Source organism: Chiloscyllium punctatum, chromosome 1 (assembly GCF_047496795.1).
Source record: "Chiloscyllium punctatum isolate Juve2018m chromosome 1, sChiPun1.3, whole genome shotgun sequence".
Taxonomy (NCBI): Eukaryota; Metazoa; Chordata; class Chondrichthyes; order Orectolobiformes; family Hemiscylliidae; genus Chiloscyllium; species Chiloscyllium punctatum.
The window spans coordinates 139,689,892-139,713,561 of NC_092739.1; the positions used below are offsets into that span (position 1 = coordinate 139,689,892).

Here is a 23,670-nt window from a genome sequence, read left to right on the forward strand (position 1 = left end):
TGGAATGCCATCACTCATGCACTGTGCGTGGATCTACATCACATGGACTGAAGTGGTTTAGAAGGCAACTTACCAGCACCTTGCAATGGATAATTAGGGACAGGCAATTTTTAAAGAGTCCCTCAAGTGAGTAAATGCCACCATCCTGCTCGCCACCAAACATGCCCTCGTGGGTGGTTGTCAGTAGATTCTGCTCTGAGGCTCTGTTCAGGTTATTTACAAGGACTGCTTTTCTGTAAGATATTTTGTTTAAACAGGGGTAGTAGTTTTCTTCCAGTCAGTTATATGTTATCTATTTGTTATAACATTGCAAGTATTCAAATAAATTGTGAATTTGTTATTTGTGTCCTTTAGTCTTCAGGGTGCCCTGCAACTCAAACAGGATTTTGACCTAGTCAGAGACTTAATCTGTTCAGATGAACAACTCTCATCAGAACTCAGGCAGGCTGTTCTTTCTCTACGTGTCTTCCATCAAGTGGACAATGCAATTATCTGCCTTCTTCAGCAACCAACCAGAAAGGTCTATTTTCCAACAAACACCTGTGAGTCGTTCAGAACATGCTGTAAGTGTTGGGTAATTTTTCTATTATTTGCAAATTTTCATTTAGTCTTGTACATTGTTGAAATGGTTATACGTGTCAAAACTCACAAGCCAGTTAGTGAAGCATAGGATATTGGAGCTTAGTCATTATTTACTGCTTAACTTATATTTGTTGAGATATGCAAATACACTATCTAAAACAAAACAAAAATCTTCTTTTCCCCTGCTCCTATAGAAATGAGGCAGTATTTTCCTTCCAAGCATGGAAAACAGAGGGCAGGCAGAATCAGAGTGTTGAATCTGCCACCTCAGCAGTCCCTTAGTGTGCCATGACACCTACTTGCCATAGAGTTATACAACATGGAAACAGACCCTTTGTCAAACCAGTCCATGCCAAATATAATCCTAAACTAAACTAGTCTCACCTGCCTGCTCCTGGGCTATATCCCTCCAAGCCTTTCCAATCATGTACTTATCCAAATGTCTTTTAAATATTGTAATTGTATTCCTATCCACCATCTCCTTAGGCATAAAAATTACCCAGATATTAGTTAGAGCCAGAGAGCATTCACATCACATGGCCAGAGGGCTATTTTTATCTCATACCTGTCTGTAACTATTTTCCAATAAACAAGTTCAGAGATGTTATGGCATACCTCTGGAGCAGATGGGACATGAACCCAGGTATCCTGGCTTCGGTGTAAGGACATTTCCATTGTGCCATTACAGCCCCTGATGAATTGCATACAAACATTCCTGACTCTTGTGGGAATCAGAATTCATTCCATAATATCAACATTTTAGATTAGATTAGATACCTACAGTGTGGAAACAGGCCCTTCGGCCCAACATGTCCACACCGACCCTCCGAAGAAAAATCCACCCCCTTTGTTTACCCCTGACTAATCCACCTAACACTATGGGTAATTTAGCATGGCCAATTCACCTGACCTGCACATTTTTGGACTGTGGGAGGAAACCGGAGCACCTGGAGGAAACTCACGCAGACACGGGGAGAATGTGCAAACTCCACACAGACAGTTGCCCGAGATGGGAATTGAACCCAGGTTCCTGGTGCTGTGAGGCAGCAGTGCTAACCACTGAGCCACCGTGCCGCCCACAGCAGTTGTCCAGTTATTTTGGGAGTTACCAGGAAATCACCAATATACACTGTTTAATAAGTTAGGCTTGATTAGTGCAGTATCACCTGAATGAATATATGTGTAACAGTGCATTTCTTGTTCTGAAATGTTGACCAAGAGATGTCCTAAAGGCCCATTGACTTTTTCACCTCAAAAGTAATGTGCTAGCAATTGAAATTTGATGGTGGGGGTGGGTAGCATAGGTGTATTGATGTCCAAAGTGCACCTACTGTAATTTTCTTGCAAGTCTTTAAATGTATGACCAGCTCATTCACTCCAAACTGGAAGTAATGCTTCTGAAAGTGCATGTGGGGTGTTCTGACGAGTAGGCAGAGCATGAATAATGTGAAACCCACTTATCTACGACAGCAGTTGAATAACCTACCCGTTCTCCTTGAAGGAGTCCTTAAATATTGCTCAGAAATAATTAATCTTTTGTTAGATCATGAGAAACAGGCTTGCCCATCTGAGGTTCAGAAGAAAATTACTGGCTGTTACTGATCAAATTCAGTAGTTACTTTCACCTCACTTCTCTAAGTCACATCTTATATATAGGTCTTAGGTCTAGACCTAGGCATCAATATACTAAGGAACCTGAAGGACACAGTTAATCAAATTCCAGATAATTGAATGCTGGATAACATAGTTTAGCCAAGCATCGGGACTTTGCGATCTTGTCAGGTAATCCGATGTTTGGATAATCGAATGCCGGATAATCTAGGTTACTCTGTCCAAGTTATTGGAGCTTAGGAGCGACTTGATAGCAGTATTTAGGACTCCGACCATCACTTTGCTCTTATTAGCCCATTAGTTTCTGTCTGTTTCTAGTATGTACCTTTTGTCTTCTACAAAGCCAAAAAATAAAGCATTCATTGTGTTTCTACCATTTACTTAATTTGCATCACAATTAAATTCATTTCTACTCTTTGTGTATAAATGTTTGCTTTCGCTCATCTCCTCCATTCTGACTGCAACTTTTGTTGCTAAATGAAATGTATTTTTTGTTGAACATTTTGAACCGTTTCTTTTAATGTCTCCCATACTTATTTATCAAATCAACCATAGCCACTTCTTTTCCACGTGCCTACATACTTAGCTATTATGTTTCAAACTTGAGTATATCAGGCTCAAATTTAACATACAATTTAATTGTATTTTGACTATGTCTGAGATTACTAATCAATCTCAAATCTTTCAACACTACTAGGTCTAAAGTGGCTTAGTATCTAATTGGTTCCACAACACCATGGCTTACATACAACCTTGGCCCAAGAATGGACAAAAGAGTTGAACTCCAGTAATGATGTCAGTTACTGTGCTTGACATAGAAGCAGTGTTTGTATATGGCACTGAGGAATCGTTGCAAAAATTGAGTCATTGGAACTCAGGCACACTGTGGTTGGATTTGTACTTTGCACAAAGGAAGGTAATTGTTGTTGGAGAGCCCAGGATATCACTTGTTCCACAGGGTTGTGTCCCAGACCCAACCATCCTCAGCTACTAAATTGCTTTTGTCACAATTATTTCTTGCTTTATGTTCTATGCAATGATATAAGAATTGTTACGTGGCCTATGAACTACTGGATTCTGAATTTACTTCCTAATCACCATCCATACTGATTCTGCTTGCATTTTCTAAGCTTAGATGCTTTCTATTCTTCTTAAGTCTTTCAATTTTATTAGGACTGATCCTTCTTGCTTCCGATTTCTACTTGTCTTTTCAAAATGATATCTACCCTGGAATATTTATTTCAAACCTTTGTCAACTTGCAACCTTGTCTCTGAATGATGAATATGACACTTCTTTATTTACACTATTAGCATTAAATTCTTTGTCTCTTTTCTCACTCGACTTATTTTATCTAAATTGCTAACCGATCTGTTTCCTCAATTTGTCTTTAGATTTTCTTTCTTCACCTGATTGAGAAGGTGGGGGTGAGCTGACTTCTTAAACCACTGCTGTCAATATGATAGATCATATGTTTAATTTTTGCATTTGGTTACTGTAGTGGTTAGTCAATTAAACATTCAAAGTTGCAGATGTACTTGAATAACAGATCATGATTTTATTATACAAAATATATAAAAACAACTAACGTCACTCCTTTGCTCACTCTCTCGGCGGAGCAAGTAGCGGCTGTCTGGTGGTGTTTATTTTAAGTCGCGGTATAGTCCAGTATTGTTTTTTTTAACGGTTAAAATTTAAAGTTTTTTTTAAGCGCCTAGCAGACCCGGAAGCTGGTGTTGTGCCAGCTTACCTGGGAAGGTTTTTTTTTCTCTATAAAAGCGCGCAGCTCCAAGCCTTTGGCCTCACTCTCTCGGCGGAGCAGGTAACGGCTGTCTGGTGGTGTTTATTTTAAGTCGCTGTATAGTCCAGTATTGTTTTTTTTAACGGTTAAAATTTAAAGTTTTTTTTAAGTGCCTAGCAGACCCGGAAGCTGGTGTCGCGATAGCTTACCTGGGAAGGTTTTTCTCTCTATAAAAGCGCGCAGGCGAGGAACCCGAAGCACTACAGGGGTAGAGCCTCCCACCCACCCTCCTCCTCTAACCTAATAATAAGACCCGTTGTGGTAAGCAGTTAAGTGCTGCATTTTGCTTGTTTGTTTCTTTAGCTCCAGTTTTCTTTTTAAAGTTTACCTTTTAGAGGGATGGCAGCGAAGGCAGTGCAATGTTCCTCTTGCAAGATATTTGAGGTGAGGGAAGGCATTAGCGTCCCTGCTGATTATACTTGCGGGAAGTGCACCCATCTCCAGCTCCTCCAAGACCGTGTTAGGGAACTGGAGCTGGAGTTGGATGAACTATGGATCATTCGGGAGGCAGAGGTGGTCATAGATCAGAGCTTTAGGAAAGTAGTTACTCCGAAAGTTATAGACAGATGGGTGACAGTGAGGGGGACTGGGAGGAAGCAGCCAGTGCAGGGACCCTCTGCGGTCGTTCCCCTCAATAACAAGTATACCGTTTTGGATACTTGTGGGGGGACGACTTACCAGGGGGAAGCAACGAGGTTCAGGCTTCTGGCATGGAGCCTGTCCCCGTTGCTCAGAAGGGAAGGGCGGAGAAAGGTAGAGCGATAGTTATTGGGGACTTAATAGTGAGAGGCACAGATAGGCGGTTTTGCGGGGGCGACAGAGACTCACGTTTGGTATGTTGCCTCCCAGGTGCAAGGGTACGTGATGTCTCTGATCGTGTTTTCCGGGTCCTCAAGGGGGAGGGGGAGCAGCCCCAGGTCGTGGTCCACGTTGCACCAACGACATAGGTAGGAAGAGGGGTGAGGATGTTAGGCAGGCTTTCAGGGAGCTAGGTTGGAAGCTCAGAGCTAGAACGAACAGAGTTGTTGTCTCTGGTCTGTTACCCGTGCCACGTAATAGAGAGTCGAGGAATAGGGAGAGAGAAGAGTTAAATGCGTGGCTACAGGGATAGTGCAGGAGGGAGGGATTCCGGTTTCTGGACAACTGGGGCTCTTTCTGGGGAAGGTGGGACCTCTATAAACAGGATGGTCGCCACCTGAACCTGAGGGGCACCAGTATCCTTAGGGGGAAGTTTGCTAGTGCTCTTTGGGAGGGTTTAAACTAACTCTGCAGAGGCATGGGAACCTGGACTGTAGCTTTAGGGTACAGGACCTTGAGTGTAGGGAGGTTAGGAACAAGGCATCGATCTCGAAGGAGGGTGCCTATAAACAGGAAGGTGGCTTGAAGTGTGTATACTTCAATGCCAGAAGTATAAGAAATAAGGTAGGTGAACTTGCTGCGTGGGTTGGTACCTGGGACTTCAATGTTGTGGCCATTACAGAGACGTGGGTAGAACAGGGACAGGAATGGCTGTTGCAGGTTCCAGAGTTTAAATGTTTTAGTAGGGTCAGAGATGGGGGTAAAAGAGGAGGAGGTGTGGCATTGCTTGTCAAGGATAGTATTACAGCGGTGGAAAGGACGATGGAGGAAGACTTGCCATCTAAGGTAGTGTGGGCAGAGGTTAGAAATAGGAAAGGTAAGGTCACCCTGTTAGGAGTTTTCTACAGGCCTCCTAATAGTCCGAGAGAAGTAGAGGAAAGTATTGCAAGGATGATTCAGGAGAAGAGTGAAAGTAGTAGGGTGGTTGTTATGGGGGACTTTAACTTCCCAGATAGTGACTGGGAAAGCTATAGCTCGAGTTCGTTAGATGGGTCGGTGTTTGTCCAATGTGTGCAGGAGGGTTTCCTGACACAATATGTAGACAGGCCAACAAGAGGTGAGGCCATACTGGATTTGGTTCGAGGTAATGAACCAGGCCAGGTGTTAGACTTGGAGGTAGGTGAGCACTTCGGGGACAGTGACCACAACTCGGTGACTTTTACTCTAGTGATGGAGAGGGATAAGTGTGCACTACAGGGCAGGAGTTATAGCTGGGGGCAGGGAAATTATGATGCGGTGAGGCATTACTTAGGATGTGTGGACTGGAAAAATAGGCTTCAAGGGAAGGACACAAATGATATGTGGAGCTTGTTCAAGGAACAGCTAATGGGTGTCCTTGATAAGTATGTACCAGTCAGGCAGGGAGTAAAGGGTCTTGTGAGGGAGCCGTGGTTTAATAAGGAATTGGAGTCCCTTGTAAAAGGGAAGAGGGCGGCCTATGTAAAGATGAGGCGTGAAGGTTCAGTTGGGGCGATTGAGAGTTATAAGGTAGCCAGGAAGGATCTAAAGAGAGAGCTAAGAGCAGCATGAAGGGGACATGAAAAGTCCTTGGTTGGTAGGATTAGGGAAAATCCTAAGGCTTTCTATAGGTATGTCAGGAATAAAAGGATGACGAGGATAGGTATCGGTCCAGGCAAGGATAGTAGTGGGAAGTTGTGCGTGGAAGCAGAGGAGATTGGAGAGACACTAAATCAATACTTTTTGTCAGTATTCACTCAGGAACAGGACATTGTTGCTGATGTGAATATTGAGTCACAAGTGATTAGAATTGATGGCTTTGAGGTATGTAGGGAAGAGGTCCGTGGAATACTAGAAAGGGTGAAAATAGATAAGTCCCCTGGGCCTGATGGCATTTATCCTTGGATCCTCTGGGAAGCTAGGGAGGAGATAGCGAAGCCATTGGCCTTGATTTTTATATCGTCGTTGTCTACAGGAATAGTGCCAGAAGACTGGAGGATAGCGAATGTGGTCCCCTTGTTCAAGAAGGGGAGTAGGGACAGCCCTAGTAACTATAGGCCAGTGAGTCTCACTTCTGTTGTGGGCAAAGTCTTAGAGAAAATTGTAAGGGATAGGATTTATGAACATCTGGATAGGAATAATGTGATCAAGGATAGTCAGCATGGTTTTGTGAAGGGCAGGTCGTGTCTCACAAACCTTATTGAGTTCTTTGAGAAGGTGACTAAGAAGGTGGACGAGGGTAAAGCAGTAGATGTGGTGTATATGGATTTTAGCAAGGCGTTCGATAAGGTACCCCATGGCAGGCTAATGCAAAAACTATGGAGGTATGGCATTGAGGGTGCATTAGAGGTTTGGATTAGGAATTGGCTGGCTGGAAGGAGACAGAGGGTAGTAGTTGATGGTAAAGGTTCATCTTGGAGTGCAGTTACCAGCGGTGTTCTACAAGGATCTGTTTTGGGACCATTGCTGTTTGTCATTTTTATAAATGACCTGGAGGAGGGGCTTGAAGGCTGGGTGAGCAAGTTTGCGGATGATACGAAAGTCGGTGGAGTTGTGGACAGCGAAGAAGGATGTGGCAGGTTACAGCGGGATATAGATAAGTTGCAGATCTGGGCAGTAAGGTGGCAAATGGAGTTCAATGTAGCTAAGTGTGAAGTCATTCACTTTGGTCGGAGTAACAAGAAGATGGATAACTGGGCTAATGGTAGGCTACTTGGTAGTGTGGATGAGCTGAAGGATCTTGGTGTCCATGTACACAGATCTCTGAAAGTTGCCACCCAGGTAAATAGTGCTGTGAAGAAGGCATATGGCGTACTGGGCTTTATTGGTAGAGGAATTGAGTTCCGGAGTCCTGAGGTCATGTTGCAGTTGTATAAGACTCTGGTGCGGCCTTATCTGGAGTATTGTGTACAGATTTGGTCACCATACTATAGGAAGGATGTGGAGGCACTGGAACGGGTGCAGAGGAGGTTTACCAGGATGTTGCCTGGCACGGTAGGAAGCTCGTATGTGGAAAGGCTGAGGCACTTGGGCTGTTCTCATTGGAGAAAAGAAGGTTTAGGGGAGATTTGATAGAGGTATACAAGATGATTAGGGGTTTAGATAGAGTTGACAGTGAGAACCTCTTTCCGCGTATGGAGTCATCTGTTACTAGGGGACACAGCTTTAAATTAAGGGGAGGTTGGTATAGGACAGATGTTAGGGGTACATTCTTTATTCAGCGGGTTGTGAGTTCATGGAATGCCCTGCCAGTATCAGTGGTGGACTCTCCCTCTTTATGGTCATTGAAGCGGGCATTGGATAAACATATGGAGGTTATTGGGCTAGTGTAGGTTAGGTAGGCTTCGGTCGGCGCAACATCGAGGGCCGAAGGGCCTGTACTGCGCTGTATTTTTCTACGTTCTATGTCATACATAAAAAGAGAAGTTACAGGGCAGGAAATGGCGTGATGGTAATTTCACTGGAGTAGTAATCTAGACGCTAAGGGAGATGTGTCAGGGAAGTAGATTCAGATTCTATAATTCAGACATTGAAATTTGAACTCCATAAAAATCTGAAATAAAAAAAGCTGGCTTGACAGTGAACATGTTACCATTGTTGATTGTTATTAAAAACCCGTCTGGTTTGCTAACGTCTTTTAGGATCAGAAATCTATAATTCTTATTTGGTCTGGCCCGCATTAAATCCAGATCGACAGCAATGTGGTTGACTTTTAATTCCCTTCTCGATAAGTATGCAAGTTAGCTCACTGAGCTTGAAGGTTTGTTTTCAGATGTTTCATCACCATGACTAGGTAATATCATCAGCGAGAGTCTCCGGTGAAGTGCTGTTGGTATGTTCCACCTCTCTAATTTATAGTTCTTGGTTTCTAAAGGTGGGTAATGTCATTTCCCGTTTTTTTTAAAGGGAAAGTAAATAGAATCTAAGTCGATGTGTTTATTGATGGAGTTCTGCTTAGAATGCAATGCCTCTAAGAATTCTCTTGTGTGCCTTTGTTTCGCCTGTCCAAGGATGTGTGTGTTGTCCCAGTCAAAGTGGTGTCCTTCTTTTTCTGTATGTATGGAAACTCGTGAAGTGAGTCTTCTTTTGGTGGCTAATTGGTGTCAATGTATCCTGGTAACAAGTTTCCTGCTAGTTTGCCCAAAGTAGTGTTTTTTACAGTTCTTGCATGGTATCTTGTAAATGACGATAGTTTTTCTGGTAGTATCTAATAGATACTTTATGTTCATTAGTCGCTGATAAAGTGTGTTGATAGGTTTGTGGGCTACCATGATGCCAAGTGATCTGAGTAGTCTGGAAATAATTTCTGATATGTCTTTGATGTAAGGTAATGTGGCTCTAGTTTTTGGTTGCATCCAACACACTTAAACAGCGACTAATGGACCTAAAGGATCCATTACATACTACCAGCAAAACTAAGTCATTTACACGATACCATGCAAAAACTGTTAAAAAAAAAATACATTGGACAAACAAGCAGGAAACTTGCCACTAGGATACACGAACACCAACTAGCCACCAAAAGACATGACCCACTATCACTGTAGGCATGGGTGATGATGGCGGAGGTGCCTGGGCCTTGGGTAGTGCTGTAGAACAGAAAGATCTAGGGATTCTGAGGAAGGATCACATGACCCGAAATGTTAACTCTGATTTTTCTGCACAGATTCTGCCAGACCTGCTGAACCTTGCCAGCAACTTCTGTTTTTGTTTCTGATTGACAGCATCACACAGTTCTTCCAGGTTTTTATTGGGCATATTTTTAAGTTGAGAGGAAAAAGATTTTAAAAAGGGAAGAGGGGCAAGTGGATGTAGTGAATGCTGATCGTTAAAATGTTTGAAAGACATTGAGATAAGTAGACAAGTAAGAAATGTTTGGAGAGATATGGGCCAAGAACAGGCAGTAGTTTAGTTTGGGATTATGTTCGGCATGGCCTGTTTGGACCAAAGGGTCTGTTTCTGTGCTGTGTGACTTTATGATTCTGTCTCTTTGAAGCTTGTAAATACTTAAAGGAATAGACAGGATAACTGCAGTATCTGTCACCTTGACTACAGTGTTCCCTGTCATTACTCTGATAATTCTGACATTTTAAAATCCACTATCTGTACTAATATGTTAGTAATGAGATCTTATTGTGTGCAGTATCCCTTCATGTAGCACATTATTTAAAGTCACTTGAAAATCTAAATGTAATATATCCATTAATTTATTCTTTTATCTGTTGAAAGGAGGAAAGTTTGGAGAGGCAGAAAGGTTGAGGGACGAAATTCCAGAGTTTATGAAACTGAAGGTTTGGATCTCACTGATGGAGTAAATGAAAGTGAGGATATTCAGTGGCCAGAATCCAGGTAGAGGGTGGTGGAATTAGAGGAGCTTACAGAGATGAGAAAAGTGAGTGAGTTGAATACTGGAATTGAGGCATAGCTAGACAAAGAACCAGTATTGATCAACTTGTCAGAGAACTGGAACTTTTAAAACTGATTCAGAGCAACTTTTTTTTGGCATCATAATGTTTTCATTGAAGTGGAAAGAAATGTTTCAGTCTCCATTCCTGACATCTTCAAAATATTATTAAAACTCTTCAGGTTACAGTATGAACCAAAATCTCAACCTCTCTCCTGTCAGCATAGGGTTTTATATACAGTCAGCTTTGTTGTGAAGTTGATTTTAGTTTGATGTATTTAACTTTGGTTGGATTAGGAATTCATAAGTAGGCCATTGTTACATCAACATGCGATGTTTTCTTCGCCAAGTGAGATCTTTCATGGAGTGTTGACTTCGGATTTTAACTTTGTCATATTAACTCCGTTCCATTCATCATTCCAACATCAACCTTGCCTTCAAGGAACAGTCTCCAGTCTTTCTTTTGTGACTGGCTAGCACATTACAAAGTATGTGTCTTGTCTATCTACCAGTAACGTTCTTTGTTAGAAAATGTGTTAAACTGGCATTATCCATTAATAGGTTAGCTCTTTATTTATATTGGATTTTTCTTCTTATCTGTTCGTAGGAAATAAGCATCACTAGTAAGACCATATGTTACCAAATTCTTTAGAATGTGCTGCCCTCATGCAGAGGTCTCTGTGGTGTAAGTGCACCAGTATTGCAGTTAGGAAGAGACCTTTCAGATGGCATTGCTCCCAAATGTCTTCTACACCTGTTGAAGGATTTGTAACTTTGAAAGAAATTGTCAAAGGAACTTGTAAATTGCTGCAGTATATCTTGTAAACATTGTGCACTGCTGTCACTATGCACTGTTGGTGAAAGAAGTAAATATTTAAAGTGGTGGACGGGCACTCTATCAAGTAGAGTGCTTTGTTCTGGAGCCTCTTGAGTATTTGTTCAGACAAATGGAGAGAATTCCATTGCGCTTCTGACTTGAAAGTTTTAGTTTGTGGATAGGCTCTGGAGAGTCTGAACATTTGTCACAGAATTCCATGCCTCTGACCTGCTCTTGTAGTTTTTGCGGTTAACCAAGTTAGATTTTTGTCAATTGTAACACCTGCACAGGATATTTATGGTGGGAGAACAGTAGTTGACTCCTTGATGCCATAATTGGTCAAAAGCTGCCTTGAAGTCTGGAGCAGTCACTCTGACCTCACCCCTTGAGTTCAACTCTTTTGTACATCAGGAGCTGAATACTCCAGCTGGAACTTAAACTAACCATCAGTGAACATCTTATTCCAAATAATACTGCTTGAATGCATTATTAATGACATTTTCCATCACTTTGCTAATGATTAAACATAAACTGATGGAGTAGTAATTAGCCTTGTTGATTTGTCCTGTATTTTTAGAGGGGACATACCTAGACCAGTTTTCATATGTGGGGTAAATGCTAGTGTTATACCGATGCTGGAACAGTTTGGAAAGTGCATGCCTATTCTAGAGTACAAGTCTTCAGTATTAAACTAAGCATGTTGTCAGGACCTATAGCATTTGCCGTTACCAGTGCATCCACCAGTCCTTGATATTACATGGAGTGAATCAAATTAATGACTATATTGGTGTTGTTGGGAATATCACATGGAAGCCATGGTGGAACTAATAGTCAGCAATTCTGACTGAAGATAGAAACAACTATTTCAGCTTTCCTTTTTGAACAATAGGCTCTGCCATCATTGAAGACCTGGGTCAGAGTCTCCAATTAATTGTTTTTATCATTCATGATTGGACATGACCAGACCGCAAGTTTTGATCTGATCCATTAGTTGTGGAATCATTTTATTGTCTGCTCTTTGGTATGCATGTAATTATGTGTTGGACTGACTGGGCTGGTTCCCACTGGAGCTCACAAGAGTGAGGGGTAACTTGATTGTAGTAGTCTTGACAAGGTGAAAGTGGAAAGAATATTTCATGTCGTGAGCAAGCCCAGATTATGGGACACTCTAAAATTAGGGTATGCCCTTTTAGGATCGAGATGAAGAAATTATTTTCTCTCAGTATTGTGCAACTTTGGAATTCTCTGCCTCTAAATGTATTGGAGGCAGGGTCATTTTCAGGTTCCCATAATGACTGTGCAGTGGTCTGTCTTCTACGATTGTGGAAATATAGCTACGACATGTAGATTACTAAGGATAAGGCTAACTAGATTTTATCCTTTTATTGGGTCTTTGCAACATGTGCCACGTGCCAGTTTTGCAGTTTTGTCCATCAGAACTTGTCCAGTTTTGTCAGTCGTGGTTCTTATCAAGCCACTTTAGAAATTGGAGACTGGAGTTCCTCACCTTATACCCTTAATACCCTCAGTTCTTCTTCCAAGTTGTGTTCAACATGGCATACCAATAAATCACAGGACATAGGAACAGGTATTGGTCATTCAGCCCATCAGTCCTGCTCCACCATTCAATTAAATCAAAGACCATTCACCTCAGCACTATATTCTTGCACAATGTCCATTGATATCATTAGTCTCCAAATATCTATTGATTGTGATCTTAAATGTGATCAATGTCACTAGAGTTTCCACCAGAGCTTCCCTGGGATATAGAGGCACCAGCCAGGAGAACATTTAAGTCTACCCTGTCACACCATGTGAGGATTTTTGTGAGTTAAAAGACTTTACCACACATTCTTCAAAAATGTAGGGATTGCAGAGTCCATCTTCTCAATGTCTCCTCATAAAGCAGCCCTGTCATCCCAGTGATGAATCTCATGAAGCCCTTTTGCACTCCCTCCATGGTAAGTATATCCTTCTGAAGCGAGTGATCCATTTATTTCTATTTTCTGTCTACTTACCAATTCTCAATCCTTATGAGTATATTTCACCTATTGCTGTTTAGTCTCAATTTTTGTAGTCCAAATTCATCACATCCACTGGTTGTCCTTTATCAATACTCCAAGTAATATCCTAAAATAAGCTTCAATTAGTTTATCAAATATGACCTTTCTCTCATAAACCTCATGTAAACACTGCCCTATTTACCATTCTTTTCTCAATATTCCTTTATTGCATCCTTTATAGGACTTGAGGAGGACCTTCTTCACCCAAAGCACTGTGAATTTGTGGAGTTCTGTGCCCATTGAAGCAGTTGAAGCTACATCATTGAATGTTTTTAAGGCAAAAATAGAGAGAGTTTTTGAATAGTAAAGGAATTCAGGGTTATGGTGAGCAGAGCTGAGTCCATGATAAGATCAGCCATGATCTTATTGAATGTAAACAAGCAGGAGGCTGGAAGAACAAAGCATCTGCAGTTGTTTTGTTTCTAACGTGATCTTATTGAATGTTAGATGGGTCAGATGGCCCACTCCTGCTCCTATTTTTTAATGTTCTTATGTTTCTGTCACATTATAGTTCTCCATTCTTTATCATCTTAAAATGCTTTTATCACCTGCGAATTTGGTATTAATGTCAACTGTGTACTATTGAATTGAATTAGTTTTATTGTCACGTACTCAAATGAATACAATGAAAAGAGTATAGTTGCTGCATTACAGCACCATTTTAGGCACAAAGGGACCTCGGTTAAGATGCTTAAGATCAAATTCTTTGTAAGCAAAAAAAATTAGACAAGTAAATAAATAAATAGTCCAGCATTATAGGTCCCAGAAATAAATTAGAAAAATGAAGATGTAGAAAGTTCAGAATATCAGTCTTTCCGACCCTGTCCATGCTGGCACCTTGCCTCAAGGGACCCCTCCACCACCTTGGCTGTGCCTGCTTTGTGGCTCAAACATTTTAACCTGTCCTTGATCTAATACAGGTTAATGAGAACAGGCTTTGTTTGGCTTTTTGATTCCTTGATTTTTTTTTCTCTTTAATGTAGGCGCCTTTTCCACCAGGACAGTTGATTTCAGTCATGGGAGCCTGAACAGTCTCGACAGCCTGGATTTACGGACTGAAAGAATTCGAGCAAACTTTCAGCCAGAAGAATCCACAGAGTCTGATCGACTGAATAAGATTAGAGCAACCGGGCACCCAGAATCTTATTTAGCAGTAAATCAGCAGGAGTGGCTCTCCCTGCGAATGGACAGTAACAGGCGCCGGAATGTTCTCCGCTTGCCATGTGTGAATAACACTGCAGAACAGTGACCTGTCAGTGCTGTTAGCATTTATTATTTTGAATAGTTGATTCACAGAAATGTATTCACAACAAAGCACTTTAATGTATTTTAAAATTATTTTTAAGTTAAATGTGTTGGTAATTTCATGTTCTTGAGCAATCCAGACTTCTGTATGATCAATAATTTAGCCAAATTCACAAGATAGTCTCGAGCTGTCTTGTTGCTCTGAAACATTGGCACTACAATAGCTGATGGTCAACCATAATAAATCTCCTTTAGTGAATTGCCTTTCATATAGTTTGCAAGGCAAACCTGTAGATATTACTCATTTTTAACCATTTGTGTTACTGCTGATTTTATGTTTTCTTGTGTTTGAGGGAATTCAGAATGCTATTTTGAAAGCCAGTATTTTTTGACTCAAATGTACAACAGCATAATTTATCATACTTTGATACAACGAACACTGAACCATAATGCACCATCTTTCCCAAAGTTCTTCTCTTTGGGTGTTTTTTACTGCCTCCAAAATTGTTTGTAATACTGAGACTTGGAAGTTGCTTGGTTGTATAAGTCAGGCAAAATAAACAATAATATTGTCTTGCAGTCTTTACTTATCTTTCCTAAAGAAAATTTTGTTTTCAAATCATTATTTTGATTCAACCCAACCTTTCTGTCAGGCATTGACTGATCTTGCATTCAGTTTGTGACAACAGCTGAGTTCCTATACAGTTGTGTCCAACACATATACTTTTTGCATGAGTAGGATGTACAAAAATGGGGAAAGATACTCGTTTGGTAGGTAGACAGACAAGATGAATCCTGTTATCATTAGATTTTCACATGCTGAGATCCACAGATTTTCACCTATAGGTTGTTCGATGGTGATCAGTGGAGAGATGACTTCCTTGTCACAAGCTTGCAACATCATGAGAAATTAAAAGCAGCAGTTTTGGTTGTATAAAGGGTTTAACTAGCCAGGGGTTCTGTTTGTAGCCTAATTGAGCAGAGCATATGGGAATGTAGCAGGACCAACACAGAATGGGTCCTGATTCATTGGGTAAGTAGTATCCATCACTGAAGCTGTTCATTCACAGCATAGAAGCAGAATCTGAACAGAAGTGAATCATTAAGGAACCATTCCATGCCACAAATAGGTTCTATAATCTTCTCCAAAAAGGAAAAGGCAGATTAATATCTTGGGTGCAGATCTCTAGCCTGTTATATCATAAAATGATATGGTGTACGAACAGAAATAAGCTATTCATTTCATCAAGTCTGCCCCACCATGCAATGCGATCATGGCTGATCATTCTCGATTCCCCTTTCCTGCCTTATGTCCATAACCCTTGAGTCACTTACTGGGACCCGGTGCTGTGAGGCAGCAGTGCTAACCACTGAGCCATCATGATTAAAAATCGTTCTATCTCAGTCTTGCATATGTGGTCTGGCCTTAACAGCCCTGTGCAGTAAAGAATTCCACAGATTCACTGCCCTTTAACAAAGCAAATTCCTCCTCATCTCAGTCTTAAATGGGTTACCTTTACTCTGAGGTTATGCCTTCGGATCTTAGACTCTCTCACAAGGGAAAATTATATCATTGCAGCTACCTTGTCAAGATCCATAAAATTTTTATATATTATATCTTAGCTAAACTCCAATAAGTACAAATCCAAGCTACTCAACTCTCCTTGTAAGCATCAGCTTAGTGAACCTTCTTTGTACTGCTCCCCTCTCCCCTACCCCACACACACACACACAGTCTAGATTTGGGTAAGGGGACCAAAATTGTACACAGTATGCTGGGTGTGGTCTGACTGGTGTCTGTATAGTTTTAGCAAGACTCCCTATTTTTAAATTTTATTCCCTTTGAAATAAAGGCCAACATTCCATTTTGCCTTGTATTACCTACTGAATTTATATGCTAGCTTTTCATGATTTATGCTCAAGGACTCCCAAATTCTTCTGTACTGCAGATTTCTGTCGTCCTTCTCCATTTAAATAATAATTAGCTACTGTTCTTTTTGCCAAATCATATAACCTCATACTTTCCCACATTGTCTGCCAAGTTTTTGCATACTCACTTAATCCTTCTATATCCCACTGCAGATGCTTTGTGTCATAGTGGGTGGCATGCTGGTTCAGTGGTTAGCACTGCTGCATCACAGCACCAGGGTCCCAGTTTCAATTCCAGCCTTGGGTAACTGTCTATGTGGAGTTTGCATATTCTTCGTGTCTGTGTGGGTTTCCTTCCACAGTCACAAAGATGTGCAGGTCAGGTGAATTGGCCATACTAAATTGCCCATAGTGTTAGGTGCATTAGTCAGAGGGAAATGGGTCTGGGTGGGTTACTCTTTGGAGGGTATGGTGTGGACTTGTTGGGCCGAAGGGCAGTTTCCACACTGTAGGGAATCTATTCCTCAACAATTGCTTTCCCACCTATTTGTGACATCTGGTGTACATGGGAATAATGCCAGTTTTTAAATTTTATTTTCATCATATCAGGATGTTATTTGGCAATAAATATTAATTTTTGCATTTTTTTTCACTTGATTCTAGACGTTTGGATGTCAGCATCTATAGATTTCCAAATTTTTCAAAATTGTTCTTGGGGATGTGGGAATTGCTGGCAAGGCCAGCATTTATTGTTCATCCCATATTGCCTCAAAGAAGTGGATTAATCATTATGTTAAATCAGTATTAGAACAATATTAGCTTTCTATTTAAGATGTGCCTGGCTTGGATAGTTAAATAACTAACTGTATTCTTGGCGCCTAATAACCAATGTTGCAGAGATTGCCAAATGTAATGAAATTGAAAATTAGAAAGATCTATTGAGTCTTAAGAAATTATTAAATTAAAACATTATTTCAGTATAATTATAAACTGAACTAATCTACTGGGACAGTGTAGCTATTTTAAATTTTCTGGTCATTATCTCTCTCTAGCTATTCACAGAAAAGAGAAGGTTGTTGGCAGCATTCTGGAAAAATAACCCTATTTTTTCCCCTTAATGGACCACAGGATGTCTAAAACTGTTTTACATCCAATGAAGTACTTCTGATGTGTAGCCACTTTTGTAACAAAGGAAACACAGCAGCCAATTTATACACAGCAAATTCCAACCAATCGAAATGTGTTAATGATCAGATAATCTGGCCCCATGTTTATTGAGATACATATTAACCATTATACTTTAATAACTCTCCGACTCTTCAAAATAGTGATGTAGGATCTTGTGTTCACTTAGAGAGGTGCAGATTAGGTGGATTGGCTATGTTAAATTGACCTGTTCTGTTGGCTGGGTGTACTAACTGTGGTAAATGCAGGGTTACAGTGATAGGGTGGGGGGCTGGATCTGGGTGCAATGCTCTTCAGAGGGTCAGTGTGGACTCAATGGGCTGAATAGCCTATTTCCACATTGTAGGGGCTCTCTGATTCAAGAGGGTAGATACAGCCTTGGTCATAAGTCTTGTTGTAAAGGCAGCACCTCTAACACCGCAGCAGTCTGCCAGCACTGCACTAGAATGTCAGCCTTAATTTTGGTGCTCATGGGACTTAAAGTCATCATCATCTTCTGATTGAGAGGCAAGAATGCTACCAACAGAGAACTAGCTGGCATTGCTAACCTATGTACAGGCAATTTGTGGGGCTGCCACCCAGACACAATGAGAATGTACCTAATCGAGGTCATAATTTCTACCAAGGACAGCATCTTCCACACGCACAACCAATACCATCGAGAAAGACAAGGGCAGCAGATATGTGGGAACAAAACCACCTGAAATTTTCTCTTCCAGTCACTCACCATCCTGACTTGGAAATATATTGTGGTTCCTTCTTTGTAACATCCTGTCCATGTGATTGATGGCATATTATTGCAAGTTTATTGTTTAACTATTCATTTCATAGAATTGTAGATTTCTTATTTCATAAAAGGAGGCCACTTAGCCCAATGTGTATATGTTAAAGCTGTAAGATCTCAGTGAAAGCAACTTCCAATTCCTGACTTTTTCCTGAAATTAGGATGTCATAGCCATAGAGTTGTTACACCACAGCGGGGTAACTTGTTCTACCAACTCAATGCTGGCTCTCGGTAGAAGATTACCAGTCCCCTTTCCTCCCATTCTGTTCCATTAGCCCTACAAGCTAATTCCTCTCATTCACCCACTTTCATCTGCAGTGGGTTCCAGATCTTTAACAATCACTGCAAAAACGGACAATAATAACCGTGCCCCATCCCCCGAATTTCTTGCCCAGCATCTAAATGTGTCTCTAGTTCTTATGCATTAGGTAAAATTTATTCTAAGTTAAAATAAATGTTATTCCAACCTTAAAATGGGTGTTCAAGATCTCAAAGAAAATTCATGAGGTGGCTATTTATGCTGGTTTTCAGAATCTTGAATCAATTGTTTTCTAGCAAGCATAATAAGATGCCTTCCTGAGTGCTGTCTTATCTGCACTAAGAGCAACAGAGTGTAAAGTGATGGTGTTATGAACCAGACCACACCACTTTCAAATGTAACAATGAGATAGCCTAACTTTTATTTAAAGGCAAGTGTAAGGTGCTATGTTCCAGATGTATTTGATTGGTTTTGCTATTTGTCTTTAAGCAAAACAGACTTTATTCTGACCCTCTTGTTAAAATACAAACAAAAGAAAGTAGAATTGGAATAACAACTCTGTTGAAAAACTGTTCCAATATAGTAATATCCTATAAATATACCCTTAGCAAAGGCAAATTCAGTAAAATAGTGTGTCTCACATATAACTTGTGGAAGCAGAAAGAACTCCAGCTTTTAGCTGTAACAAAGAGATGAATAACAGCTTTCACAGCCAACTTCAAAACCACAGCAACTGCTATAAGCTAAACTATGACTTCCCTCATTGTTCCAACTCTGTTTGTTAAAAAGCCCCAAGGCCTTACAAGCTGTTTACTTCACTGGATTGGAACAGACTGCTCTTTAGCTCTGTCTCAAACTTTCTGTTAATAAAAAGGACTCAGTATCGTCACAAGGTTCAGTGAGTTATCTTTTTCTATCTTTTTCAGCCCCGTTATTGGATCTTTCTTTGGTACAGGGAAAAAGAATTGTGAATATCTGGTAAGTTACTCTGCTTGATCAATTTCTAATAAATTGTTTTTGAAGTTACTCTATAGTCCTGTACTGTTCAGCCTAATGATATGTACATTCTGCAGTAAGTGGGAACTCGTGAGTGCAATATTTATTGTTGGAAGGTATTCAAACGGACAGGATTTACATGCTTTTGGAAAGGCAAGGACTGATTGGGAATATTCAACATGACTTTGTGTATGGGAAATCCTTTCTCCCTAACTGGGTTGAGATTTTTGATGATGTGGAAAAAAATAGATTTAGGCAGAGCTGTAGATGTTATCCATAAGGACTTCACCAAGGTATTTGACAAGGTTCCACATAGAGTCATAGAGATGTACAGCATGGAAACAGACCCTTCGGTCCAACCCGTCCATGCCGACCAGATATCCTAACCCAATCTATTTAGCAAGGTTAGAACACATGGGATCCAAAGGGAGCTAGCCAATTATATACTAAATTTGCTTGAACGTAGGGGACAGAGGGTGGTGATAGAGGGTTGTTTTTCATACTGGAAGCCTGTGACCAGTGGTGTGCTGCAAGGACTAATGCTAGTTCCACTGTTTTTCATAATTTATAGATGTTGCATTTTTATAAGGCAAACCAGAGGCAGGACTTAGATGGTAGTGAGAGAGAAAGTTGTGTGGTATTATTGCTGGACTGTTAATCTGGACTCAGGTAATATTCTCGGGACCTCAGATTAAATCACATCACAGCAAATGGTTGAATTTCACTTCAATAAAACCTGGAAATAAGAGTATATTGATGACCATGAATCCATTGTCAATTGTTGAGAAAACCCATCTTGTTCATTAATGCTATCCCTACCTGGCCTGGCCTGGCCTACATGTGACACCAGACCCACATCATTGTCGTTGACTCCTGACAGCCCTCTGGCTATTAGATATGGGCAATAAATGCTGTGCTAGCCAGTAATGCCCTCATCCTGTGAAGGAATTAATAAAGACAAAAAAAAATGATAGGCCCTTGAGATATCTCTCATTTAACTCTCTCATTTAACTAAATTAAACTCCATCTGCCTCTCCTTGGCCCATTAGTCCAACTGATCAAAGTCCCTTGTACTGTAAGATAATCTTCACTATTCATTATTTTGATGTCATCTACAAACTTACTAACCCTTCATCCTACATTCACATCCAAATCAATTATATAAATTACGAAAAACATCAGTCCTTGTGGCAGAGTGCAGGACCGTATGTAATGCTGCTCCTTTAACAAGGTTATGTTGTCCTTGGTGTTTTCCTCAGGATGTTGTAAAAACACAGGTTCTGACAAGTCTGAGTTGGATGGGTTTTAGGGCCAGTTTCATAATAGCTAACAGATATTGCCTTTGGCAGAAGGCTTTCACGTTTTTATTTAAAAGTACATATACAGTGTAAAGGGAGTGGCCAGTTCTTCCAGCTCAGCTTTTCTCTGGTTTGTTTTTTTAAGCAGTATTGTGAGGAAAGGCTGCTGGAACCAGAGAAGCAGGTCCCGGCTGGTACTCTTTTGATTTGTTTGATGTCATCTTTTGTACCAAGGGGTGTTTATGGAGATTGTTGCAAGTATTTTGGAACAGCATCATTAAGTTGGGATAGCCTGTTGGGTTTTTGGAGGTTTTGGCCTGGTCTATAAAAGATTAGTGGCTCTTTGTGAGATTTGTTCTGTTGTTCCAAATTAGGATTAGAGTTGTTGGACTCGAAGGCAGCAAGCGGTAGGCGTTAGTGTCTTTTGATCTGGGTATTGATTTTGGTTGGTTTAAACAGTGCTTGGGATAGCAATAGCTTTTTCAGTCAGCAAGAGTTTTCTGGGAGTGGAAGAAGTGACCTTGGAGGATTTATAAAAGGTGGTTAAGGCCAAGCTGCTGGAATTACATAGAACATAGAACATTATAGAACATTACAGCGCAGTACAGGCCCTTCGACCCTTCATGTTGTGCCAACCTGTCACACTAATCTGAAGCCCGTCTCACCTACACTATACCATGTACTTGTTCAATGACAACTTAAATGTACTTAAAGTTGGCGAATCTACTACCGTTACAGGTGAAGCATTCCATACCCTTACTACTCTCTGAGTAAAGAAACTACCTCTGACATCTATCACCCCTCAATTTAAAGCTATGCCCCTTCATGCTCCCGGTCACCATACTTGGAAAAAGGCTCTCCCTGTCCATCCTATCTAACCCTCTGATTATCTTATATGTCTCTATTAAGTCACCTCTCCACCTTCTTCTGTCCGACAAAACAGCCTCAAGTCCCTCAGCCTTTCCTCGTAAGACCTTCTCTGCATACCAGGCAACATCCTTGTAAATCTCCTCTGCATCCTTTCCAAAGCTTCCACATCCTTCTTTTAATGCGGTGACCAGAACTGTACACAATACTCCAAGTGCGGCCGCACCAGAGTTTTGTACAGCTGTAGCATAACCTCATGGTTCCAGAACTCGATCCCTCTATTAATAAAAGCTAAAACACTGTGTGCCTTCTTAACAACCCTGTCAACCTGGGTGGCAACTTTCAAGGATCTGTGTACCTGGACACCGAGATCTCTCTGCTCATCTACACTACCAAGAATCTTACCATTAGCCCAGTACTTTGCATTCCAGTTACTCCGGCCAAAGTGAATCACCTCACACTTGTCCACATTAAACTCCATTTGCCACTTTTCAGCCCCGCTCTGCAGCTTATCTATGTCTCTCTGTAACATACTATATCCTTCGTAACTATCCACAACTCCACCAACCTTAGTGTCGTCTGCAAATTTATTAACCCACCCTTCTACGCCCTCATCCAGGTGGTTTATAAAAATGATGAACAACAGTGGACCCAATACCGACCCTTGCAGTACACCACTAGTAACTGGACTCCAGGCACAACCTACCCTTCACAAAACCGTGCTGACTATCCCTAATCAAATTATTATTTTCTAGATTATTATAAATCCTATCTTTTATAACCTTTTCCAACACTTTACCAACAACTGAAGTAAGACTCACCTGGGTTGTCTCTACTCCCCTTCTTGAACAGGGGAAACACATTTGCTATCCTCCAGTCTTCTGGCACTATTCCTGTAGACAATGACGATTTAAAGATCAATACCAAAGGCTTGGCAACTTCCTCCCTGGCTTCCCAGACGATCCTAGGATAAATCCCATCCGGCCCAGGGGACTTATTTATTTTCACACTCTGCAGGATTTCTAATACCTCTTCCTGTCGAAAAATATTCATTAAGTGCTTCCCCATCTCCTCTGACTCCACTCACAACTTCCCATTACTAACCTTGTCTGGCCCTAATCTTACTCTCATCATTCTTTTAATCCTTAAATACCAATAGAAAGCCTTAGGGTTTACCCTGATCCTATCCGCCAACTTCTTGTGTCTCCTCCTGGCTCTTCTGAGCTCTCTCTTTAGGTCTTTCCTGGCTACCTTGTAACCCTCAAGTGCCCTAACTGAGTTTTCACATCTCATCCTAACATAAGCCTTCTTCTTCCTCGTGACCAGAGATTCCACTTCCTCTGTAAACCACGGCTCCTGCGCTCTACAGCTTCCTCCCTGCCTGACAGGTACATACTTATCTAGGACACACAGGAGCTTTACCTTGAATAAGCTCCACATTTCTAGTGTGCCCATTCCCTGCAGTTTCCTTCCCCACCCTGTGCTTCCTAAATCTTGCCTAATCACATCATAATTGCCTTTCCCCCAGCTATAAGTCTTGCCCAGTGGTATACACCAACCCTTTCTATCACTAAAGTACTACATAACAGAATTGTGATCGCTATCTCCAAAGTGCTCACCTACTTCCAAGTCTAACACCTGGCCGGGCTCATTACCCAGTACCAAATCTAATGTGGCTTCGCTCCTTGTTGGCCTGTCTACATACTGTGTCAGGAAGCCCTCCTGCACACACTGGACAAAAACTGACCCATCTACAGTACTTGTACTATCGTGTTCCCAGTCAATATTTGGAAAGTTGAAGTCCTCCATGACAACTACCCTATCTCTCTCACTCCTGTTGACAATCATCTTTGCTATCCTTTCCTCTACATCTCTGGAACTATTCGGAGGCCGATAGAAAACTCCCAACAGTGTGACCTCTCCTTTCCTGTTTCTAACTTGAACCTGTACTACCTCAGTTGACGAGTCCTCAAACATCCTTTCTGCAACGGTAATACTGCCCTTGACTAACAATGCCACACCTCCCCCTCTTTTATCATCTTCTCTGTTCTTACTGAAAAATGATGATTTAAAGA

At 41.1% G+C, this 23,670-nt stretch overlaps 1 protein-coding gene across 11 annotated transcripts in view; it reads left to right on the forward strand.

Annotated features, from left to right (window-relative positions):
• The window catches only part of ccdc142 (coiled-coil domain containing 142), a 177,800-nt gene that overhangs the window by 133,367 nt on the left and 20,763 nt on the right, over nt 1-23,670 (forward strand). For 6 of the 11 annotated variants that reach the window (XM_072575520.1, XM_072575529.1, XM_072575538.1 and 3 more), the window contains 2 exons: nt 355-563; nt 14,076-14,893. In XM_072575520.1, the coding sequence (XP_072431621.1) occupies nt 355-563; nt 14,076-14,341 (475 nt within the window). In that variant the 3' untranslated portion in view covers nt 14,342-14,893. Of the gene's footprint in view, nt 1-354; nt 564-14,075; nt 14,894-19,360; nt 19,413-23,670 lie in introns of those variants that run through there. The other 5 variants (XM_072575566.1, XM_072575549.1, XM_072575558.1 and 2 more) reach the window with 3 other exon arrangements.